Below are 25081 nucleotides of genomic sequence, written 5' to 3'. Positions count from 1 at the left end.
TAGGGCAGGGGTAGTTTAGCGGGTTACCCACTGAAGAACCACCGGGCTTGCAGCTGAGCCCGGTGGTTCTCACAATGGGAGAAAATTGGGTTAGCCTCCACTAGCCCGATTTTCTCCCATCGTGTGAATAGCCTCCATATGTAGTTTCATGGCAAAGTTTTTGAGAAATTTATATGGGTGGTTGTGTTTGATTTGAAATCCTTTCTAGATAAAGAATTACCATGGTGTCACTCTTGTATGTGAGGCACTTGGCTGTGATGACATTATCAAGATGGCTGCCATCACATGCAGATTAAACCTCATCATCTCAGTAATTATTTGGCCTATTTTGTTGTATAAGGTGCATTGGAAAGGTATTTGCACAATCTACAAAGCATGACCATATGATTAAGACAAAGCCAGGATCGGTATTAAAAACAACTTTTTTTCCAGCCCTTGCTTGGGTGGGGGTGACTAGATTGGGCACACAGCGAGGCCACGGCCATATTTAGTGGCCAGTGGGGGTGCTGCGGGAGTGGAGGGCAGTGGGCGGCATTTTTGAATTCCCACTCATAAGGATCAATGGGGGGGAATTAATAACAACTCTGGGGTGGCTTGGAAGAAAGCTTTAAAAATTCACATGGTGGTAATACATAATGAGAGCACTATGTGCATTGAATTTGAAGGTAATTGGTCAATTTGTTGATTTTTAATTATTTTTGGAAGATGTTTTAAAAACTAAAAGAGAGCTTTAAACTGTTTGTTTCATGGCAGAAAGTTACAAAAAGTACAGAAATTGGAGCCCCCACTCTGACCATTGTTCCTGCCCTGAGGAAATTGTGTCTTGTCTTCAAGAACTCCCCGCTCCACACCTTTTGCACCCCATGTTCTAATTCCAGAATTAACTCCATGACTGGGAGATTTTCCTCTATCAGATACACAGTAATTCTGCACAGTCCGAAGTGCTATTATTTAAAAGTGCTGCATTAATTATCCCCTCTGTTGTTACAAAGAGTTAGCTATGCTTCAGAAAGAAAGTGCGTTCCAAATATGAAGCAGCCATCATCATGATGCAACCTACAGTTACATCTTTTTAAAATAATCACATAACCTAATTAACAGAGTTTTGGTCTGTTAGTGGTCAGAGTAGGGGCTTCAATTCCTGTACTTTTTGTAACTTTCTGCATTGAAACAAGCAGTTTATAGCACTTTTTATAGTGCTATAAACTATATAGGCTTGCAGCTTTGCAATACACAATGGCCAGGATACTGACTTAGTACCACTCAGAGTAGACCCATTGAAATAATGGTATTTACCAGCCATATAATTTTTTCACAAACCTTTCCACAAAATAGGACTTTTGTACACTATGCTTCCAGACTAACAGAGTTGAACATCCTCTCTCATCACCTCTATTTGACTCAGTTCTTCAGCCTCTGTCCCTGAAAAACTTGGTTCAGGTGCAGGAATATGCTCAGTATCCTCTGCCGTGAAAAAAGATTCAAACAACTCATTCAGCTTCTCTGAAATCTCCATATTGTCCTTAATCATTCCTCACTCCCTCATCATCTAATGGTCCAAGCACCTCCCTGGCAGGTTTTCTGCTTCAGATGTATTTAGAGACATTTTTATTATTCCCCTTGATGCTTTTAGCTATATGTTCCTCAAACCCTCTTTTCACATCCCTTATTGTCTCCTTGCATTTCTTTTACCAGAGTCAGTGTTCCTTTGGGCAGAACTTCCATTTCCTGAAGGAAGTCTTCTTGCCTATTGTAGCTTCCTTGATTCTACCTGTTAGCTACAATGGCATCCTCCTGGACTTGGTGACTTCTTTCCTCCTTGGTACACATTCTAACTGAGTTTCTATTATTGTGGTTTAAAATAAACTCCATGCTTTCTGGAGTGAACTGACCATCCTAACTTTCCCTTTCAGCTTTCTTTATAACAGTCCCCTCATTTTTGAGAAGCTTCCTCTTCTGAAGCCCAAAGTGTCCATGCTGGACTTCCTAGGCAAGTCTCCACTCACATACATGCTGAATTGGACTGCACTATGGTCAGTGATTTGGAGCTTTCCAAAAGGGGAAATATGAAGCTAACCATATCAGTTTCTTCATATTCACTTTCCCATAGCCCCTGGGAAAGTGAATATGAATTATACCCAAGTAAGTTGTGTAACTAGTAATCAAGGCAGTATTTTGTTTCATTTCACATTACTACATGACAATGTGATTTTAAAGAATCATAATCTCCAGAACCATTATAACACTGAATTTAGGAATTAGCGGTGGTTAGCACTGGCAGCCATCACAGTGTCAACCACATTCTTACTGTGAGGCTTTCCAATCAAATCAAAACACTCAATTAAGCCACAGATCTTGGAGACTGATTGTTGACAAGGAACAACAAAAATCCAAACCTTGGCATTTAAGCAATTGGGGTTGGATCCCAGGAAACATGTCTCCCATCATGCATTCTATTTAGAATTGCAACATCATCTTCTGCTAGTGAAAAATCAAAGACCTAAGAGGAATGCATATGTGGTTAGTTAAGATTATTATTAACAATATTTATATACTGCTTTTCAACCAAAAAAGATGTCAAAGTGGTTTACATAGCAAATGGTATCAATAGCTGGAGAGGTACTCTGTTGGGCTGAGTTGGTACAGTTACTCTTCCCACACCAATATAAAAGAGTCATCAGTTTAAAAAGATGGTATGTATAAAGATAACACACAAACTGCCTATCTACTTCTACAAACTTTCACTAGTATCCTAACATATTAGTTTGGCTCAAAACTTCGTATCTAGAGCTAGTACGATGCAATGGCTCAAATGCTGATTTTACATGGGAAAGGCCAACTTCAAATCCCTAAATTAAGAAACCAAGAAGAGATGTGACCTCTTCTGTATAACATGTGTTGAATCACTTGCTTGCATCAATGGGATTGTTTTACTAAACTATGTTGTCACTAATTCAATCTCTGGCTGAGTGCAATGGGTTCCTGCACTCTCCTGACACACTATAAACTGGGTATGGTTTAATTTGTAGGGGTTTAGAAGGATATGAATGGATTTATTTTATTTTATTTATTCATTTATTGAATTTATATACCACCTAATAGAGAAATCTTTAGATGGTATAATTAAAACATAATATAAAACATTTAAAATACACAAAAAGATAAAAACCATAATAGATAAAAACACATTGAAATTAAAAAAAAATTAGTTTCAGTTAAAAGCCTGAGAAATAATATGTCTTCAGGGTACTCCTATATGGTCCCTTCGGGTAAACCCAGAGACCAATCTGGCTGCCACATTCTGTACATACAGTGCATTACAGTAGTCAAGCCTAGAGGTTACCAGCATATGTACCACCGTTTTAAGGTCATTTGTCTCCAGAAATGGATGTATCTGGAGTATCAGCCGAAGCTGATAAAAAGCACTCCTGGCCACAGCCTCAACCTGAGAAACTAGGGAGAGCTTGCGATCCAAGAGCACTCCCAGACTACGAACCTGATCTTTTAGGGGGAGTGTAACCCCATCCAGAACAGGCAGATCTAAACCATCTCTCAGATCCCAACCCCTTACAGACAGTACCTCCATCTTGTTTGGATTCAACTTCAGCCTGTTATCCCTCATCCAGCCCAATATTGCCTCCAGGCATTTCCTGATGAAGTTGGTATTGAGAAATAGATCCAGGAATCATCAGCTTATTGATAGCATCCCAGACCAAACCTCCTGACGATCTCTCCCAGCGGTTTCATGTAGATGTTAAAAAACACTGGAGACAGTATGGAGCCTTGTGGAACCCCACACTTTAGCTCTCACTTTTCAGAGCAGCAGTCTCCAAGTGACACCATCTGGAATTTGCCAGAGAGGTAGGAACGGAACCGCTGTAAAACAGTGCCACCCAATCCCACCTCCTTCAAGTGACCCAGCAGGATACCATGGTCAATGGTATCGAAAGCCGCCAAGAGATCCAAAATGATCAGCAGAGTCAAACTCCTTCTGTCAATCGCCAATTGGAGATCATCCATCAGGCCGACCAAGACAGTCTCAACCCCATAACCCACCCAAAAGCCAGTCTGGAAAAGATCTAAATAATCTGTGTCACCCCAAACTGCCTTGAGATTAGAAGCAACCACTCGCTCAATCACCTTGCCCAACCAAGGAAGATTAGAGAAAGGACTGTAAATTTATGAAGTGTCTTTCTTATTTTTAATAATCTTTTTATTAACAACATCAAAAAATCATGATCAGTTCCAAAAGTTAGGGATTACAATCAGTGCCAGAACTCATGGATGCTTCTGCAAAGCTTCCGCAATAGAGATGTGCATGAACTGTGGTTCGAGCACTTTTTGGGCAGGGGGACTGGGAACCTTAAGAAAATGGAGAGCAGATCCTTACCTGCTCTCCGTGACCCCATGCAGCTTCCTGCTGGGGCAGTGCACATCCCTAGAAGCTCCACGTGGCATGAGCACACATGGCATCTGAGCATGCACAGGCTCCATTTGCTTGGTCAGCAACACCATGCTGACAAGGGATGTGCACAAAACCATCTGGCCTGGTATGGATTGAGTTCAAACCAGATCCGAACCGCACCGGGCCAGTTTGGTTTTGGCCCCCTTCAAACCCCCTCTCCCGGTTCAGTTTGGTCTGGGAGGGTTCAACAAGCCTTTTTTTAAAAAATGCTTTTTAAACTTAACCCCTCCAAGTCATGACCCGGCCATGCAGGGTCCCACTGTGCAGGTGTGGCAACCTTCAAAATGGCCACCGTGTCTGGGAATAGGCCTGGAAAGGGCTGAAGATGCCTGAACCAGGCAAATTTTAAAGGCTGGAAGGCTGGCGGGGGGAGGGGGAACCTCCATGGACCTCCCCTCCACCTTGGAGAAGCCCCCTGGAGGGAGAAAGTTTTTTTAAAAATTTTTTTAAGGCTTGTCAAACCCCCAAATGGGGTTTCAGCTCAAGCCCAAACCTTCAAACCGAACCGGTTCGACATCAAACCGATTTGGTTTCGAGCCTGTTTGCACATCCCTAATGCTGGCCACGCAAATGGTGCCCGTGCATGCACAGATGCCACATGTGTGCTAACGCTGCACAGAGCTTCTAGGGACGTGTGCCACCCCAGCAGGAAGCTGAATACGGTGGCGAAGAGCAGGTAAGGACCTGCTCTCCTTTTTCTTAAAGTTCCTGGTCCCCTTGCTCAAAAAGTGCTCAGTACATGGGTCGAGCCATGGTTCGTGCACATCCCTATTCTGCAAGCCCTGTATAAATCACCACTAATGATTCAGAAGGAATGTGGGCCAAAACACTAAGCAAAAGAAAAAGAGAAAGAGAAAGAAAGAGAAAATAAAGATTTTATGAAGTCAATATTATGAGAATGGGCTGTGATTAAACACAAAGAATGCCGATGAGACTAGAGATTCTAGATCAGAGGCAATCCCCTGGCTCAGAGATGAAAATGTTCTCTTTTCTTCTAGCCAGACCCCTCTCTCCCTCTCCCTCTCCCTCTCCCCTTGCAAATATACTTTCTGAGAAGCACACATTCCAGTTCCTGGAACATGCCAGCTCGCATGTAGAACTGCTAAAACTGGTCCTAGGAGAGGATAGAGACAACTGCAGACTGAAAGGAAACCTCCCTAGAATATACTAAGCTTAAAGACAAAGAAAGAGAAGGAAAAGATAGAAAAGGAGTATACATCACATGGTGAAAAGCCACTTCCTTGCCTGCCTACCTTCCTTAGTGGGGGTGGGGGCATCCCTGAACTGGGAGTTCCTGTAAGCTGCAACCAGGGTCGTAGGCAGTGCCAGCAATGTCAGAATATACACCTGGTATATTGACAAGTCTTGCTGCTCCCTTAGTAGTCTCAGCAGCAATAAACCCTGTCCCCTGATACCAGTCCCTTAAATAACTCCCTAAAAAAGGTTGATGCAGAATTTGACAGTTGCTAAAATCTTAATTGCTAAAGAATGACAAGAGCCTTTAGCACCATCACTTAAGGGATGACTATCTAAAGTTTGGAAAGTTGTGAAGATAAATAATTTAATTATACAAGTCTGTGAGATGGTTTGTTCATACTACTTGGCTCCCTTTCATAAATGGTCAGATGTAATATGGATATGAACAAATACAGAGGTTTCTTTCTTATATATTAGGAATTTTACTGTTTCTGTACCAGCGGGAATTGTGATGACCAGGATTATATGTTTTGTCTTAGCCTTGGCTTTCTTAGGAGCAGGGGTAGCAGAAGCGCTGGACGAGGATTCAGGACTGGAAGACCTGGGCCTAGATTTATGCTTAGTTTTCTTTGATTTAAGCTTTTGGGGTGCCCTGACCTGAAGGACTGTATCCACTATGGCATTTTTAAACCAGGCCTGCCATTCAGGGGGAATAACTTTAGGTAAAGAAATGGCTGGACCCTGGCTGGCAGCTGCCGCTACTGTGTCTGGGCTCGGGGATGTAGCAGTAGATTTTGCACCTTTCCCCACCCGTTCCTTAAAGTAAGCTGAAGGTTGGTTGCCCCCATCCCCTGCTGCCCCACTTGCAGTACTTGCAGTTAGCTCCACTTGTTGGGCTTTCTCCGCCATCCTCAGCTGTTGTGCCTGCAGGGAGATGGCCCGAATTTTTCCAGAAGTTGGGGGTGGGTGAGTCACTGGGCACCTTCTGAAGCGCACCTCCTCCAGCTTGTTGTGGGACTCAGCCCTGGCTTTCTGGTGGGCCGCCGCCGAGCGCATCTCGCAGCCCGAGGGCGGGAGACGCTCGGAGGGCTCCACGGCGTGCAGCGAAGGAGGCTGCAAAGCGGCCGATGCCCATGCAATTTTGGCAGGGAGCTCGGGCAGAAGAACGGCGGCCGAGAGCACTGCCTGCGACGGTGCCGCTGGGCTCTTGTGTGGCTCGAGAGCGGCCGAAGTGGTTGCCAGCGGTGCAGCGGGAGGGCGATCCAGCTTCTGCCCAGAGAGCACTGCTGCTGCTCGAGGCGTTTGTGGCTGCCGGAGCGGGCCCTGAAAAGGCCGAGAGCGGCCGGGCCCGAAGATCTGTTGGGAGGTTCCCTGGGGAACTAGGATTGTTCTTTTGCCCCCAAGCGACTGCTCCATAAACAGAGGAGCGAAGAGAGAGAAGGGGGCAGGGCAGAGGACGAGAGAAGACAGCGAAGAGCTTTTTAAAAGATTTTTTTGTTTTGAAGGAAGAATGAAAGGAGAGTAAAGTCCAGAGAGAAATTTGGAAGAAATAAGGCCAAGGGGAAGCAAAAAACACTCAGGTTGAGGAGAGAAGAAAAGGAGCTGCCTGGAGTTGCCGAGGACAGAAAGAACTGGGGAGGAGTTATCCCCCTCGGGCAGGCGGGACTTGTTTTTTTATCCAATCAAATTCTGTCCTGCCTTGAGTTGCCAGAACCTAAGGGGTATACTTGTGGGTCAAATGGGCCATAAGCCAGAATTTGGCTTTTTAAAAGCCAAATCTGGCCACTTAGCTTGGAGATCCTGAGAGGGATAACCCAATGAGATGTCCCTGGCTGGCAGCAACCGAGAAGACAACATTTACATCCTGGGCAGTGGGCACTACAGTACTTTGTTGCTTCCCCTCTACTTGGTTCCATGATTAATTATAATGCACAGTCACTTATTGTATTTAGAAGTGTTATCTTGAGTGACTTAAATGCATATTTACCTAGTCAATGAAAGGACAGGTGTTTATCCATTCTTATGACATTTTATTTCCAGCTGCATCCCTAATCTTTTTCTTCCAGTTCAAGATTACCCCTGATAACTGGGCAAAGAGGCACCTTTTACCATGGTGATTCTCTTTACTGAGCAGGGGGAGAGTAACTGGCCCTATCCACCCCAAGCACAGTACTTCCAGTGACTGTTGCTGGGGTCTATCTTATGTTTCTTTTTAGAATGTGAGCCCTTTGGGGACAGGGTTCCATCTTATTTGTTTGTTATTTCTCTGTGTAAACCGCCTTGAGCCATTTTTGGAAGGGCGGTATAGAAATCGAATTATTTATTATTATTATTATTATTACCACCACCACCACCACCCTAGGGTGTTCTCAAGAGTAAATTATTTGGGGACTCATATTTCTATCCATAGGAATTTTATGGAGGTCTTTATTTCTCTTAAGATTTTCAGTTTATTGGACTTCAATTTCTCTGATATAGAAAGGAACACCACCCTCAATATGCTCTTTCCTATCTGTTCTATAGATTTTGTTTTCAGGGATAATAGTTATCCTACTGCCTCTTATTGTTCCAATGGATATCTGATAATGCTCAATGTATCTATGTTCTCTTTCACAAGTTCCCCAGTATTGGCTTTGAGGGTTGTGTGGCATTAGAATTATGAACACTTATGCTTAATATTTCCTACCAAATGTGCTTTTCTTGTACCATTTTCTCTACAACTCCTTGGTTTCTTTAAATTGCTGTAGTTTGTTTCTGTAAGCTTATCACCAAGCCATTCCCTATCCCCACCTTGAGGACTTAAAATATTTATTTTATTGACTAATGGATGAGTTATCTCAAACTGGATGCAACCCAGCTCACAGCAACTTTCCTCTAAAAGTCATTTTTAAAGCCTATCTGCAACTTTTTCGATGTCAAGTGTCAGGTATCTGGTTCTGGTTGATGTGAAGCCCATACCCTTTAGTTTTGTCAGGTTCAGCTTGTCCCAAAATATTCCCTAACATCTGTCTCATCCATGCATTAAGATCTCACAGCTCAACCTGTCTAGCTGGCTCTGTGAATAGAGGTAGCATTCCCAAAATGCAGTTTCTTACTAGGTTTCCAGTAGTGATGTGCATGGACCAGTCCGGATGCCATTCTACAGGCCTCCGGGCCGGTCCAAACATGGGGCGGTTCATGGTTTGACACCACAGGGGTGTGTGTTCCTTTAATAGCAATAGCAATAGCACTTACATTTATATACCGCTCTATAGCCGGAGCTCTCTAAGCAGTTTACAATTACCCCCAACATTCTGGGTACTCATTTTACCGACCTCGGAAGGATGGAAGGCTGAGTCAACCTTGAGCCCCTGGTCAGGATCGAACTTGTAACCTTCTGGTTACAGGGCGGCAGTTTTTACCACTGCGCCACCAGGGGGAAGGGTGTACTTACCCCTCCCGCCGCTTTCCCCCCGCCAGTGCGCGTTTTTTGCCAAGCTTTTGGGGTGGCAGGATACCTCCCTGCCGCCCCTTCCCCCTCTCAGCAGCAAAAGGCTTCAGAAAGCCTTTTGCATGTGTGGACGCACGTTGCGGAGATGTGACATGCATGTGCGCAAACGGCTTTCTGAAGCCTTTTGCTGCTGAGAGGGGGAAGGGGCGGCAGGGAGGTATCCTGCTGCCCCAAATGCTTGGCAAAAAACACATGCTGGCAGGGGGAAAGCAGCGGGAGGGGTAAGTACACCCTCCCCCCGCCCTTAAAGAAACCCCATCCCAGTGCCAGACCGCAGCTCCGCAGTTTTGTGCACATCCTTAGTTTCCAGGACCCCACAATTATATTTTGGCTTATACCACAACCATTCACCATCATGACCTAACAACTTATCTACACAACATGAGATGCCTGCAGCTGTCTTATCAGGCCAGCAAGTCAAGACAGTTACCACTTTATATTCCTAATCTTCTAATATTCCATGACCTGGACCCTCATCCCGTCAGCATATTCTAAGGGTGAGAAGCTATCAGCATCACCCAAGAAACCGATCTCTGCTAAAAGACCATTTCCTTGTCCTTGTGAGCCTCCTGCCCACAGACCCTCTTTTACCAAAACAACAGAAGAGCTGCCAGCATGAACATGGGATACCTCTACAATGTCCCAGGAAGTCTAATCTACATACCTTCTTAGCTCTGCAGGTCAGCCACTTTAGTCTCAAGGGAATGAACTTTAATCTAGGTTTAACTGCAGTTAATCAGACTTAACTGCTCCAGAAGAGCTAAAAAGCTGGGAGTCTCCTAGGACCCAAATTTCAATTACAGTCACCTAAGGTCGCAGCGAGGAAATGACTTGACAAGCAAGCCAGAGGTTGCTGGTTGGAATCCCCGCTGGTATGTTTCCCAGACTATGTTTCCCAGACTATGGGAAACACCTATATTGGGCAGCAGCAATATAGGAAGGTGCTAAAAGGCATAATCTCATATTGCATGGAAGATGGCAATGGTAAACCCCTCCTGTATTCTACCAAAGACAACACAGGGCTCTGTGGTCACCAAGAGAAGACACTGACTCAATGGCACACTTTATGTCCTTGGATTACTTTTAAAATAATATATAGGCAGTGCTTAACATTCTTCCCATAGAGGTGTTTAATTTACCTGGTTTCTTACCTTTTGGTGCTTCATTGCTATGGTTCAATTCTTGTTATGATTTTTAGTCGACTTCTTACATGTTTACCTCCTTCTAAAGTTCCAGTTTGTTCTTATGGAACACTGGAGTAATTCAACTGATATTAACAAAAATGGGCTGGCACAAAAAGAGTGCACGTCAATGAGAAGTCCAGTTAATTAAATATGAGAAGCCACACATGTCTGGCATAAGACAATCAGCTCTTACCTGACAGTTTTCCTGGACTCTTTCTGGCTTTGTAGATTTTGGAATAGTGACAATGCCGTTCTGGAAGGAAAGAAGAATAAAACCAAGAATTATTATTACTGAAGATCATTTTTTAAGAAGTATAATTCATGTACTAGAGGAGCCTTACCAAAATGAGTGAGTCTACATTAGTGTGTTGTTAATTAATAAAATCACTGAAATGACAATCCCCAAATGTTAGCCTCATTCCCAAAAACAACAGAGGTGGTTATCTTGGACTGTGACTATACCACTTCAGACTGTAAGTGAGGAATCACATGGTTGAATGATTCTCAATACAGATTTACCACCTCATTATTTGCTAGAACAAGGCTAAAGGGGTTTCGATATTCAGAATTTTGTAGTCACTTTGCTGAGTACAAAACACCAAAAATAGCATAACAAAGACATAAGTGCTTCCAGAACCTATGGAACTCTGAGAGCAGTTGACTCAAAGAATGTTGAGTGTCTCTGTTGACAGGTAAAAGGAAAAGAGATATTGGGAGAGAAAGGAAATTGGACTACTCAATAAGGATGTACAATTCAATTTGAATGCACATCGATTTGCGCCAAATTGGGGGTGATTCACGGATTTGACAGCGAATCAAATTGCCCCTTAAATGAAGGGGCTGATTCGAGGTAGAACCAAAGCAGTCCCGATTCAGAGCAAATCAATTCATGCAATTCAAGCGGCTATTTTGGTGGGCTTTCCGCCCTTGCTGATTGGCTTTCTCATACTGGTTTCCTATTGGCTTGAGATCTCCTTACTTCTTGGTTGGCTTACTGTCATCCAGACTAAATGTTGGCCTGGGCAACTGTTCCCACATTGGCTGGGGAAAGGGAGGGAACACCTTTGGAGGGAATGTATTTATTTGACATATTTGTATAATGCCCAAAATGCAAGTCTCTGGGCAGTTTACAATGTGGTGATCTGAGTTCTCTGTTGTTCCCTATGGGCAAATCATGGTGTGTGTGCTTTTGTTTTTTGACTAATTTTCTATTCAATTCGGCAAACCAGTCAGTAATGGTTGGCCAGTTTAACAAATTGATTTGAATTTTTGCAATTCTATTCAAGGTCGAATTGAATCGCAAAACAACAATTCATGCACACCTCTACTGCTCAAGCTCCTAACACCTTATAGCAAGTGTCCTGGAGCTGGGAATGAGATTTGCAATAGGGATACACACTAAAAAAAGTCCTCTCCTCTTCATACTATATGGGGAGGTTTCAAGATAGGAAAAATGAGGTAAAGGACACTTTATGTCTTTTCTCTCCTCTTGGTCTGTTAAGACTCAGTTAGAACTGTTCAGTTGTTAAAGGCAAGTGCCTGTTTGTGTATGTTGTTCAATGACTCTCTCTCAGTGTGTGCTGTTTTAGTTTCTTAATAAATCTTTTTTTTTAACTTAACCTACTGTCTCCAGATAATCTTTTGGGCTAAACTTCTTTACCTCCAGAGCATACTCTGCTGTGTGAGGACTTTAATGTTTCTCCTCACAACCCTCAACAGGCCTAGGCTCAGGGTTGGGAACCAGCCCTGAAACCTAGCAGTATAAGGTAAAGTGGAAAATATTTCAGGAAGTGTCCTTTTCCTTTTCCCTTCTCCTGAAATCTCCCCCACCCATGAACTCTGAACAGTGCTACAAGGCTTCTGTTTTGGAAAGAATGAAGCCTGAACAGGACCTGGAGCAGCTAGAAGTAGGCTGCAACAAAAGGCACTGTGGTGGTGGTGGTGACACAGAAATTCTGTGTCTACATAGCACATAGTCATGCCAGGGATTCTGCACTGAGGGGGGAAAGAGGATGCCCAATTCTTCAAGCTCTTTACCTGGTGACATGATTTGTATTTCACTGAAAAGAAAAGTCATCACCATGTGAAGAATAATTCCAGGTAGAAGGCACTGTCAGTCACACAGCCCAACATCAACCAGAACATCAGACTCATGACTCAAAATTGTTTCAGCTGCTGATGTTCTTGAAACAAGCTGAGGATTGTGAGCCACATTTAGTGTGCTCACTAAACTAAGGGCAGCAATAGACAGATGCAGTGTGCTTATTATTCTTAGGCATGCTTTATTTGAATGAACAGGAAATATGGTCTATTATACACACGTTTTTGAACAACTATTGTTTAACAGAGGTGGGAGGGACAATGTTGACAACTTCAAAACTTACCTGTATGCTCCAGCGGATACAGATCTGTGCAGGAGTTCTGTCATATTTCTTTGCAAGCTGAATTATGTTAGTATGAGTAAGGGCTTCACCTTTAGCTAATGGGCAGTAGCCTTCGAAAACAATATTCCTGCTTCGACAGTAATCCACTAATTCTTGAGGCCTCTGGAAAGGATGGTATTCAACCTTTTGAAAACAAAAAGAAACTCTGCAGTGAAATATCTCTTCTGCTTACTTCCTCTCCAATCCAAAGGTCAAACAACTGAAGAGTTACCACTAGTTTGGCAAAGTGCTATCAGTACAAACGTGATAATGACATTGGTTTTCCCCTTCAAAAAGCACGGGAGAATTTCCTTGGTGGAAACATGGTACTCTGGAAAATTTATACACTGCTTGCCAAATTCCTCAGAATATAAAGGGAAGCTATTAAATCACAAACTCTTTCCAGTAATATACACATGAGTTTGCCAGATCCTGAGAGACCAATCATACAAGCCAAACTGACACTTCCTTCTCCTCCTCTACAACTGGACTGATGTTCTTATCTACCAAAAAAAAAAAGAAGAGGAAGAAGTTATGCACTTTTCTCAATAAAGTGTAGCATTGCCATACACTATTGCATAATGGAGAACTACTACCATACAACTATTCTTCCTCACCTTATTTGTAAAATTCTGGTTCTTTGCAGAACAGATTCACATGACTGTGCTTCTACCACCATGAGATGATTTCTTCCATTCAACCGGTGCTGATCTCTATGTGGAGTTGGGTCTTACCAGAGAGTAGTCTGACACTCATTCAAAGCCAATCTGTGCTAAGACAGCATGACATTTATGGCTTCTAGCAAAACCTTTCATGAGATTAGTTCTGTGGGAATCTCAGCAGAGGAAGGAAGGAAGGGAGGGAGGGCTTCTTCTCATGTTCTTGCAATGATGGGGCAACGAGAATTGAGAGATTTGCATGGTGCGTGTGTTCCCAATTAATCATTGGAAGAACCCAGAAATTTTTGGCAATGTCAGGTTGGCACTACCAACATGTAACTAGAATCAGCAACCATGGATCAAATCCCAGATCACTGATCTCAATTACATGTTAGATTAGCTCAGTGTCAGCGCATTGCCAAAAATTTCCAGGTTCTCTGCAACATTTTCAGGTTCCTATGACCAAAAATCAGGAACGTGCATGGCCTGTGAACCAGGTTCCTATGACCAAAAATCAGGAACGTGCATGGCCTGTGAACCAGGTTCCTATGACCAAAAATCAGGAACGTGCATGGCCTGTGAACCTGCCGATTACTGGTTGAGAGGCATTGGATGGGTCGTAAGAATCTGCCCAAACAAAGAAAGCCCATGTGGTAGAATAAACAGGAGAGTGTGAATGTATCCTAAGTTGTAGGTTCTTTGCTAACTGAGCAAAGAGGCAACTTTTAAAAGTGGTGGTTCTCTTTATTAGCTGGAGATCAATTGGCCCTATCCACCCCCAGCAAAGTATCCCTCCAGTGACTATTGCTGGTGTCTATCTTATGTTTCTTTTTAGATTGTGAACCCTTTCTTATTTCTTTTTAAACACCTCTTATTTACTGACTCTAGCAGTTCAAGAATTTTTGTGTTTTCCTAGATGTCTCCTCTTCACTCCAGCTTTTAATTGTCTTTTAAACATAAATTAGTTTATATGCAAAGTATAGGTAAGGGGAAAGTGTGCCGTTGAGTTGGTGTCGACTCCTGGTGACCACAGAGCCCAGCATTCCCAAACTGTGAACCCAATCTTTTAGAGGGAGTGCAATCCTGACAAGAACAGGCTGATATACTGTTGCTAGATCTGCCCTTTGCTGATCAAGAGGAACATTCACAGTATTCTAATTTTTTTTATAGATCTAGAGTCCCAGGATTTTCATGAGGTAATTATATGGTGAAAGCTAGGAAAATATGTGAACTTCCCTGCTGGTATGCCTCCCTGTAATTTGACTGTAAAAGATAAAACAAAACAAACCAAACATGGTTGCCAGATAGAAAAACTATCAGTCTCTGCATGTGCACAGATCTACACAACAAGTTTTCTGAAAAAGCCCATTTACAGTCAGCAATGCAACTTCAAATGAAGAGACCATCACACATGTTCCCATGACCTAACTGTTTTGCGTAGTTCTGATGATAATAAAGACGACGGCAAAGACAGATATCTTAGTTTAGCACGATGACATCAACACAGGGAACGTGGAAAATTTCATCCACCCTGAGGAGGATGAAGGACCGCTTCCTGTTTCTCATTCTTTAGTACATGTTGTCTTTTGAGGCAACAATAGTCAGGAACAATAGATTGGCATCTGCTCAATAGTGACTCTGAAAACCCCAGGCTCTCCAAAGCTAAGCTGAGTCAGCCTCAAACCCACTGTGATAAAAAATGACTGGCTGGATGGGAGGCAAGGTTCAAGCAGCAGACACATCCATCTCTTCAACCTTTGAAGTGTCGTGCCCCCTCGGTGGCCTTCTGTGCTGCATGTTTATAGTCACAGAAACACTGCTGAGATCACTCAATTGCCCGTTTGCTTGTACCTGAACAGCCTACATAAGATTTCCAGAGTTTGCTATGGGAGAGAGGAGAAGCAAAACTCCAGGTAGAACTTTCCAATTCATTGCGCTCTCCAATGGTAGAGAGTTCTTGAGTATTGTAGACAGGGGATCATGCCAGCTGCCCTCATGCTGTGTTGCCCTCATCCATTTTAGAATAAGTATCTAGCATCAGGCCATATCATTTTTAGAAGGCAGAACTTTGTAGACTGGCATTTCAGAGCTGCCATAGTAAGAGCTAAGAGCAGATGTTGTCAGGAAGCTCGCAGTCCAGAACTCACCTCTGCCGTGAACACATGGGGTGGCCCTTCAGGCTCAGCCCCTAGCCTATAGCCCTAATAGGGCTGAAGTAAGTATTACTGGCTTAACACAGATGAAACACCTTGCACTCTATGTGGAAGTGCTATATAAATGTGAATGTTTAGTATTGTTTGTAAGTGGGTGAACAATGTAATGTGGATAAACCATCTATTCTGAGAGTGTCTTCCTGCCCATGTCAGTTTTGCAAACCTCACACCAAAGTTGGGAAGGGAGAGAAGGAGGGAGGGCTGCAGGGATCCTGAGGCCACATTACACATCATGGCCACAGACTGGTGTCTCCCACTGCAAGCCTGTCCCAATCATATGGGGGTGGGGATGTGTTCAAAAGTGTCAGACACTGCTGAACACCCTTTCTCTCATCTTCCATCTTTCCTTCCACCTCACAGGTGCTTCTCTCACCAATGAACTACTTCAAAGCCCACCTAGAACAAAACATAACTTCAGAAAACAGCCTTCAGAGGCAAGAATGGTGGGAAGGGGTCCGCCCATGTGCCCCTTTATCACTGGAAGTCTCACCCCACTCCACTTTAGACATGTTTGGAGCAGACCCACACCTGCGGATATGAGTCTGCCATCATCACATGTAATTTTGGTTTGAACTATGCTGCTTTTAGAAACTTGACAAAGTGGGACTCTTTCCTCTCCCCTAGTTCTGACACTGATGATTAATAGGCACTATTTAAGGCTGGTGTCCTTAGCTAATATTTCTAGTTGGATCTATTTAGGGTTAAATTAAGGCATATGGCCTTTCATGCACAGGTTGGTAAGGCATAAGTAAGCTTCACTTTATTTATTTTTTTCCCCAAGCTCATGAGCATAAAATCCTAAGTGCCCTGCTCTTCAATGTAGCACTTCAGTAAAGTTCGTTTACCGGCCAGAGCCTTACAAATACTATGCATAAGATACTCACCTGATTAACATGTGGGGTTACCTGGCAGTCTTCCTTTAGTTGCTCCAAATGATCAATGAGAAAGTTGCTTACTCCAATAGACCGACATAATCCTTAATAAAAACAAAACAAAACAAAGCAACCTGCAACATATTTGTAATGTTTTTCCATGACAAAAATGCTTTAAAATATCCATACAGATTTTAATCCTGTGGTCCAGCTAAAAGAATGCTGGACCTAATCCTGGGCTAAAATGCCAGCTCTGTCAAACATTCACTAAGGGCAAATCCATATATGATCTTTCAAACTTGGGTGCAAAAAGCAAAATGTGTGGCATCATCAATTGGGATTTATTTATTTTTCATCCCTGCATTCCACCAAGTTCCAAAGTGACTTACAGAAGAGCAAAAACAGTTTTAAAAAATTACACACATTTACTTAAATGTGTACATTTACTTAAATGGCAGCTTTTCCTCCATTAAGGAGGGATCCAGTCCTTTTCTGACCACATCTGTTTATAATCCAGGGAAACCCTGCCCCTTTATTTATGTATTTATGTATTTAACATTTGCTTTAACCACATAGAGTCCATTGATGGCATTGTACGTCTGTTTTGTCATGGGCACTTTCTAAATTTGGGCACTTTCTGCAGTTAAGTAGTAGAGCATTCTTAGTTGTGAATTCTCTCAACTTCAGTTCCCTACCTCTTCTGAAAGGACAACTATGAGAAGAAGTCACTACCTTCCTTGAGGTCTTGGGGAAGGTGGGCTACTAAACAAGTTCATTTTAAGAACAAGCTGAAAATTCATCATCTGGCCAAAAAAAGATCACACACTGATTTCTATGAAAGAGAGTACTGAAGAGCTTCACAGGGGGAAAAAGGACATTGAACATCAGTGTGACAACACAATATGAGGACGTTGTCCAATCAAAATCCTTTTAAGAGGCAGTTTTATAATCTAAACACATTGGAAGCTCCCTGGTGGATTCAAGCTCCAGGCTAAATTCTGGGAAAAGCTGATGTAGTGTAAGCAAAGAACAATTGGACTTTACCGGGTTGAAAAGGAGGAAATGGTGTTCTGAACAGCCTGCCAAAAACTAAAGAAAAGTGGAACACTGGTAGAAGACTAATAGGGCGTGAGTAAGAAAACACAGGGACAAACAGTCCAAGCGCACTTCCGACTACTTGCAGGTTAAATACTGCAAAGATGTTACGTAACAATAAAAGTTTGTTTTTTTAAGGTGGCAGTTTGTTTAAGCCCATACTTACGGTGGGCTTCTGCATTTCTAATAATGCATGTCATCATGGTGACAGAATTATGTGCCTGTAGTGCAGCATACTTTCGAAATATTAATGTAGGTACACATACATGAGTGTCAATGTAACCTACAGGGCCATCACTAGAAATGACCGTTGCATATAGAAAGCAAGAAGGGGTAATGGGGGAAGACACAAAGATATATTGTGGGGGTTTTTAATGGGAGGGGGCATTATTCTTGGTTAAGAGGTGAATTTTGTTTTCCTTTTGAAAAGAACTATAGCCGTGCTCAGTATGGTAAGCACTCCCCACTCATCCAACTCAACAAAAATAAAGTGGGGGTGTTCTTTTTACCTCTCCAACACTGCATGGTCCTTACCAACTGGCTTAATTCCCACTGCCAAAGAAAAAGCTCTAACAAAAGGTATTCTACTTTGGTGGATTTCTGGGGGCAAATGAAAACTCTCCAGTAATGGAGTAGACAAGTTCACAGATGACAGACTCATGAACAGCTATTAGCCATGATAGCTAGAAAGGAAACCTCCATGTTCAGAGGCAATAGCCTTTTCAGACGACATGTGGTACATGTTTTTGTGTGAATGACTGTACCTGCATTCATTTGAAAAGTGAACCTCTTGAAGTACAGGCCCCTTCAAATGCATGGTATTTAAAGATTTATTTAAAATATTTATACCCTGCCCCTCCAGTACATGACTACTTGGGGCAGCTCACAAAATGGTACAGATAGGAAGTGTAGTGCTACTCCTGTGTTCAATATAACCTGTGAATAACTGTAGCTGTGAAGAGATAAGACAAATACAACAAATATTTATATACTGCTTTTCAGTAAAAGGTTCCAAAGCAGTTTACATAGATCTAAATAAAGAAATAAAGTGGCCCCCTGTCCCCAAAGGGCTCACAATCTAAAAAAGAAACATCAGATAGACACCAGCGACAGCCACTGGAGGGATGCTGTGCTGGGGATGGATAGGGCCAGTTGCTCTTCTCCTGCTAAATAAAGAGAATCACGACTTTTAAAAGGTGCCTCTTGGCTCAGTTAAAAGGGGATTTGTACCCATGTACACTGTACACACATTGCATGAGTGCTGAACATAATGTCTGAGTAGGGATAATGCCTCTCCATCAACCAGAACTGCAAACAAACAAAAGGGGGTAGCATACCCTGGTGGTGAGCTTCCCCAAGGTGTATGCCCAGAAATAGCCCCTGCTGGGGACAATCTACTCCACTCAATGGATCTTTGCTCTGATGCAGCAAGGCAATGGCTTGTGTTCTTACAAATATAGCTATAGTGAGATAATGCTTCCACAAACCATTCTCTCCTGAGAGCTCAGAGTAGGTATCTTGAAAGATACTGACAATATCAGTACATGATTAAGTTACCTATCATTATTTGGACAGAGAGAATGGTTGCTTGCTGAAGTGAGTGAGTTCTGAGCAGTGGCAAGATTTGAACCAGGAAGTTCCTTGGTCCACAACTCAGTCCCGACTGCTATGTACACTGAGCTTACATGCTGCATATAGTAGTCAGGAGGAACTGCTGAGTGCTTCTTCGAAACCGTGAGGGGACACAGGAAAAGAGACCACCTCTCAGGCATGATGGGCTCAAGATGCAGCATGATGGGCAGATGCTTGTAGGTACAGACCAACACTTGAAGCAGTCTGCAAGGGAAATAATGCTGAGGGAGCCAATACAGCTCCCAGATAATATATGCTCAGCAGTCTCTCTCTGGTGAACAGGTGAAAACAAGAACAATACCAGCTAATCTGGAAAATACAGCACAGGGCCATTTGGGAATGGTTATTAACATACTAATGAATTGGCACAGAGCCACTCTATGCATGGAATCATCATCGATTTGTCTTGTCACAGGAATCCCACAGAAGCAGAGCAGCTAGACAGAATCAGCTCCTTGCCCACCCTAATCAGCTGTGCTGTCAAGCCCAGTGTATGGATGTGCATGACACAAGGTTCATGCATATCCCTAGCCCAGTGTGCTTGCATAACTTCCATGAATACTAAGAGGATTCAGGGATTTATAATTGGGGGGGAGGGGTGTCTGTGTGTGAAGCCTATGTTGATCTAGGATTTAAATATAAATTTGTATTAAAAGAAAAAATTGGAATTCAGATGCATCACTAGCTATGTAATTTGCATAGTGGAGATAAGCAGCAGAACAGCAATCCATTCATTTCTGCATTTTTCATTGAAGAGACACAGACACACAAATATAATAATATAAAAGGCATTCAAATCAGTAGATGTCTTGCCATGCAGACCAACAATTACCAACAAATTTTGTGGGTGCCAACCTACAATAACCCTCTTCAGACATTACTCACTCCCACAGAGCTCATGCGTACAGCTGCAAAAGCGGCGAGGAAGTCCCGTCCAGGAGCTGTCACTCACCCCTTCCCACCAGGCACTCAAAGTTATGGAGCTTTTTGTGTGAAGGGGGAAGCACCATAACCGTGATGGCCAACGCTTCCATAAGCAGCAACCTGGTGTGCCTGAAGCTGCTGCTCACAGAAGTTACGCACTTCTTCCTTAACACAAACAGCTCCGTAATCTTGAGCACCTGGCAGGAGGGGGTGAGTGACAGATCGGGGGGGGGGGGGGATTCCGCCTTGCTTTTGCAGCTGTAAGCATGAGCGCTGTGGGAGTAAATAACGTCTGAAGAGAGTTTATTGATCTATGTCCCTGCTTGTTTAAACACAACTGTGTTGAATACACTGATGAATGCCAACAATTTTATTCAGGTGGCCATCAACATTCCACAATATTTCAGGAATTCACCCATTTCATATGAGGTTGACAGGTGACTGTCAACATTCACCACATTTCAGATATCCAGTGAAAGAGATATCTCATAGATAACACTGTATACTGTTATCGGAACTCCAATGTCTGTACTGAACAAGCAATATTTTACAAGGAGCCTTTGAAAAGTGGGGTTTTTATTGTGCCATGTTAACAGCGATGCTATTATTTATTATGGAGCTGCATCAGTGTGTGATACTGCACAGGATAAAATAGAAATAACAGATCCCCGCCTCAAGAAGATTACAAGCTAAACTGGAAACTGACTTTACTTTGGTCCCAGTCATGCAGAGAGCCATGCTATAGTGCTTTTAGATGAGGGATCTGGTTGAAAACAAAGTCTGTACAGAGCATATGGAGTCAAATATGGAGATTTCTTAACATTCTCTGCTTTCAGAATGCATCCAAGGGTATCCACTTGGATGCATTAATCTTGAGTGGCAGGCTCCTCGACAGCTTCCATTTAGGCTAAAGATGATGTGCTCAATGTGTGTCCTGCTAATTGGGTTATGACCCACAGCACAGCCATTCACATAATTTGCATTTAATCTGCCAGGACGGGGTCAGGCTCCAAGGGTTTCAACCTTCAGTGGAAGAAAAAGTAAGAAGAAATCCTACATCATTTGTGCTAATAAGTTTTCCCAAAGAAGTCCAGTACAAAACATTATTTGCAATTGTGACGTGAGAGAGAATGGGACAGAAATGTTTCATATGAGCATTAGAAATACCTTCCATTACTTTAAACTGTGGAAGAATTAAAGAATTTTCAAAGGCCTATGATTAAAGTGAGGTAAAGTGCGAATCATAGAAGATATATATGAAAAAGATGCAGCTGGCAAGTTTCAAAGTACTCTAAACAGCACAAGCTCCATTCCTTTCAATGAAGCTCTGAAGGAACATTTTGAAGTGAGATCATTCTCCTGTGGTAACAGAGATTCCCATCCTTGAGTCTCCAGATGCTGTTAAACTATAGCTCCCATGGCCAGAGGCCACTGTGGCCAAGGATGATGGCAACTGTAGCCAACAACATCTGGAGACCCAAAGTTGGGAATCCCTGTGGTAATAAGATGTCAGGTTGATTCACCCAAGGTTGTTTTCCCCCTTAAGTGTTTTGCTGTCTTTAGTTTCAGGTTCTTAAAAGCAAAGATGATAGTTAATCTTCCCTTTAAGAAGCTCTGCTAGGTCTCATTTATTTTAGGGATGTACGAACTGGTTCTAGATAGAACCACCCTGGCTCAATGGTTCTAGGTAGAGCCCACACTTTGAAATAAAAATTAGAGCCAATTCTAGGTTGAACTGGACCAAGCCTGGTTCTAATAGAACTGGTTCAAACTGGCTCGAGTGACTTGAGCCTCCATTTTGTGTAAGAAAGAGACTGTCATCCATTTTGTAACACTTGGAGCTGTGCTGCAGATCCCCTGATTGGCCAGATGTGTCTGGCCCTCTGAACAGCTTTGAAAGTGACTCAGGGACACCTGCTACCCCATTGGCCAAGGGAAAGGGAAAGGGGCGGTGCTCCAAGGAGGGTTATTCAAAGTATATTTAAAGACCACCGTGTGGCTTGGAATCTCTCTCTGTCTCTACTGCTCATGTCTGCTGATGCTGTGCCTACTGCCTGAGAGATACTGAAGAGCTGCTGCTGCTTTGGTTTCCTTACCTTGCGGTCTGGACTGGTGGTCTCCAGAGAGAGGTATGACTGACTGTTGCTTTCCCACACACCCTCTTTTTTAAAAAAATTACAATATTTAAGCAGTTTCCTGGCTGGCTGATGTGTGCTGAGTGTGTGTATAGTGAATGAGTGTGTAGTAGGGCCCTAATCCTCCCTCCTGCTTGTTGTCCAGCCTGTTAGCCTAGCTTCAGGCCTCGGGACCATTTTTTCAACATAAGGAATCCTTAAGTAGAATCTATGGACCATCAGAGAGTCCAACACTATTGACATCAGATAATATACATGTGTTCGATTATTTGATGTCACATAGATTCTACATAGGGATCCATTACGTAGAATCTATGTGACATCAAAAAAATCTAATCCCCATTATTCCCTATGGGAGAAATAATAAAACTTTTAAAAATCTTTTTAAAAAATCATTAAAAATTGCCCCTTCGACCGATTGCTTTGGGGCTTCGGTGGTAGTTGGCACCTATGGGGACCTATCACACACTAAAAAACTATGGGAAGCAAGTCCACTTATATTGGACTAGCCTCCCATAGAGTTTCTCTATGATAGGGATTGTGGAACTGCAGAATTAACATAAAAATCTTGTCACTAACAACCAAGGGAAAAAACAGGGGTCCACGGAATAGGAGAGGAAAGAAAATGCAAGACCCGTGAACAAAAAAACAAGGGTTAAAAATGAATGAAAAATAATGAAAGAATGAATAACCAGCTCTCAACACATGTAAAGATAATCAAACACATCTGCATGACACATATGAAAATACATGTAAAAATGCATATATAAATACAATAACAAAATACCAAGTAGAATTTCAGAATACAAAGAGAAAATGAGAAACCAGTATATGCAGGTGTCCACACACAGTCCAAGATGTCCTCAAAATGAGAAATTTAAGAGTACATACAGTACAAGTAAGGAGTCCTCAAATCCAAACGATGTACTCAGTGAGATGTGAAAATGCATGTAGATCAAATCATGACTCCTTCATGCAAAAAAAGCAAGCAACCTGCTCTGTAATGGCTAATAATAATTGGCGGTGAAAAACAAGTTACACCAGGGAAAATCATGACAGTCAACCCCCGATATGGAGCTGTTTCACCAGGAGCTTCATCATAGGCTGGTTCCCATTAGAACAAGCTGGAACAGTGAAATGAGAACATAAAACAATATCTATATCACTGCAAAGTAAGAAAAAACTGAACGCAAAACACTCACTAAATGTAAAGTAAAGATACAATGCAATTAAGCTTATCCAAGCTTGTTAAAAAGACTCAAGGTACACTTTACTAATGGAAAGCTCAACATGGGTATTGAACACAAGCAATAATTAATCAAAAGATTTTTTAGCTGTACCGAGGACCACAAACTTCCCTAAAAGATATAATATATAATAAATGCAAACCTCAAACAATATATCAAAGGACTCAAAACATAAAGAGTAAGTACTACTTGTAAATTGTCCTAGTAATGATTACAAGGGAACAAACTGAAATAATAATGTAGAGAAACATAAACCAATATGTATGAAAAGCAATGAAACATTGCTAATAAAATACAAAAGTCTCCAAGCATGTTAAAGCCTCAGGGTTCACCTAGCTAATGAGAGCTTATCCCAGATTACAAAAGAAAGGAGAGAATTAACCTGGGAGGCGATTCAGCTGTTCCCAAAAACTTCAAACTACACTTAAAGAAGTAGCCTATCATAAATGCTAACCTCAAGCTATGTCCCTTGAAAAGTACAGCTGAAAAGGTAATTGTTAACTGCATATCACCCTTGCACTAATGACAACCTAATAAACAAAGTGAAAGAACGTACCATGACATAGTTATTGTTATTGTATTTTTATATGCATTTTTACATGTATTTTCATATGTGTCATACAGATGTGTTTGATTATCTTTACATGTGTTGAGAACTGGTTATTCATTCTTTCATTATTTATTTTTCATTCATTTTTAACCATTGTTTTTTTTGTCCACGGGTCTTGCACTAACAACTAAGGAGCAAGTGAAGTACTGAACCTCAAGCTACCACTGAATATACAGCTTCAAGACACCACTGAAGTTATTTATCAGGACATCAAAAACCATTATCTGAAGGATACACTATCAGACTGATTGCAGCATACAAAATACATGGTTGCAAGTTTGTAGCCTGATGATTGCAAATGGGTTTTATTACTGTGATTTTGCCTGAAAGTCTTGCTTTATTCAAAATTCGACAAATAATTATTAGTTTCTTTAATGGCTATGGATGAACCCTTGATTGGGTAAGACACCTGTAGGGATGGGGCTTAAGGTGAGGGCTTGACAGTAGGGGTGTGCACAAATCAAATTCTGCGATTCAATGTCGAATCAAATAACCATCAGATTAATTTGTCAAGAACAGCCAGCTTGGCCAGATGTCTCAACAAATCACCCTCGAAACACATGAATCAATTCTGATGATTTGAGTGCCATTTTGAGGCCCATTTTGCTGGGGCGGGGGGGGGGTAAGCTCAAAATGGCATTTTTCTCCAGGAAGAGCTGATCTACCAATTGGGGTTGGTGGTTGGCCCAGTCCTCCAAGTGGGGCAGACATGCCAAGTCCAGAGCAGAGTTTTGGTCTACTTGTCAACCCCAATTGGGAGACTGTGAGGCTATTCACACAATGTGAGCAAATCGGGCTAGCAGAGGCTAGCCCAATTTTTTCCAATCATGAGAACTACCGGGCTCGGCTGCGAGCCTGGTGGTTCCTAAGCAGGTCATCTGCTTAAGTAGCCAGGTGCTAAAACCAGGTTTGTGGAGTGAGCGCTCTGCAAACCC

The 25081-nt window shown here is 42.4% G+C and overlaps 1 protein-coding gene across 6 annotated transcripts in view; it reads right to left on the bottom strand.

The window, feature by feature from the left end:
- The window catches only part of LOC128324090 (uncharacterized oxidoreductase ZK1290.5-like), a 119311-nt gene that overhangs the window by 11498 nt on the left and 82732 nt on the right, over positions 1–25081 (bottom strand). For 3 of the 6 annotated variants that reach the window (XM_053248232.1, XM_053248231.1, XM_053248230.1), the window contains exons 4-7: positions 16516–16607; positions 12721–12903; positions 10530–10589; positions 2397–2500 (exon numbers count right to left, since the gene is read on the bottom strand). In XM_053248232.1, the coding sequence (XP_053104207.1) occupies positions 2405–2500; positions 10530–10589; positions 12721–12903; positions 16516–16607 (431 nt within the window). In that variant the 3' untranslated portion in view covers positions 2397–2404. Of the gene's footprint in view, positions 1–1320; positions 1465–2396; positions 2501–10529; positions 10590–12720; positions 12904–16515; positions 16608–25081 lie in introns of all 6 variants that reach the window. The other 3 variants (XM_053248233.1, XM_053248229.1, XR_008306634.1) reach the window with 2 other exon arrangements.

Source organism: Hemicordylus capensis, chromosome 4 (assembly GCF_027244095.1).
Source record: "Hemicordylus capensis ecotype Gifberg chromosome 4, rHemCap1.1.pri, whole genome shotgun sequence".
Taxonomy (NCBI): domain Eukaryota; kingdom Metazoa; phylum Chordata; class Lepidosauria; order Squamata; family Cordylidae; genus Hemicordylus; species Hemicordylus capensis.
The sequence above is the reverse complement of the archived record's forward strand: the minus strand, read 5'-3'. Positions and strand labels throughout refer to the sequence as shown.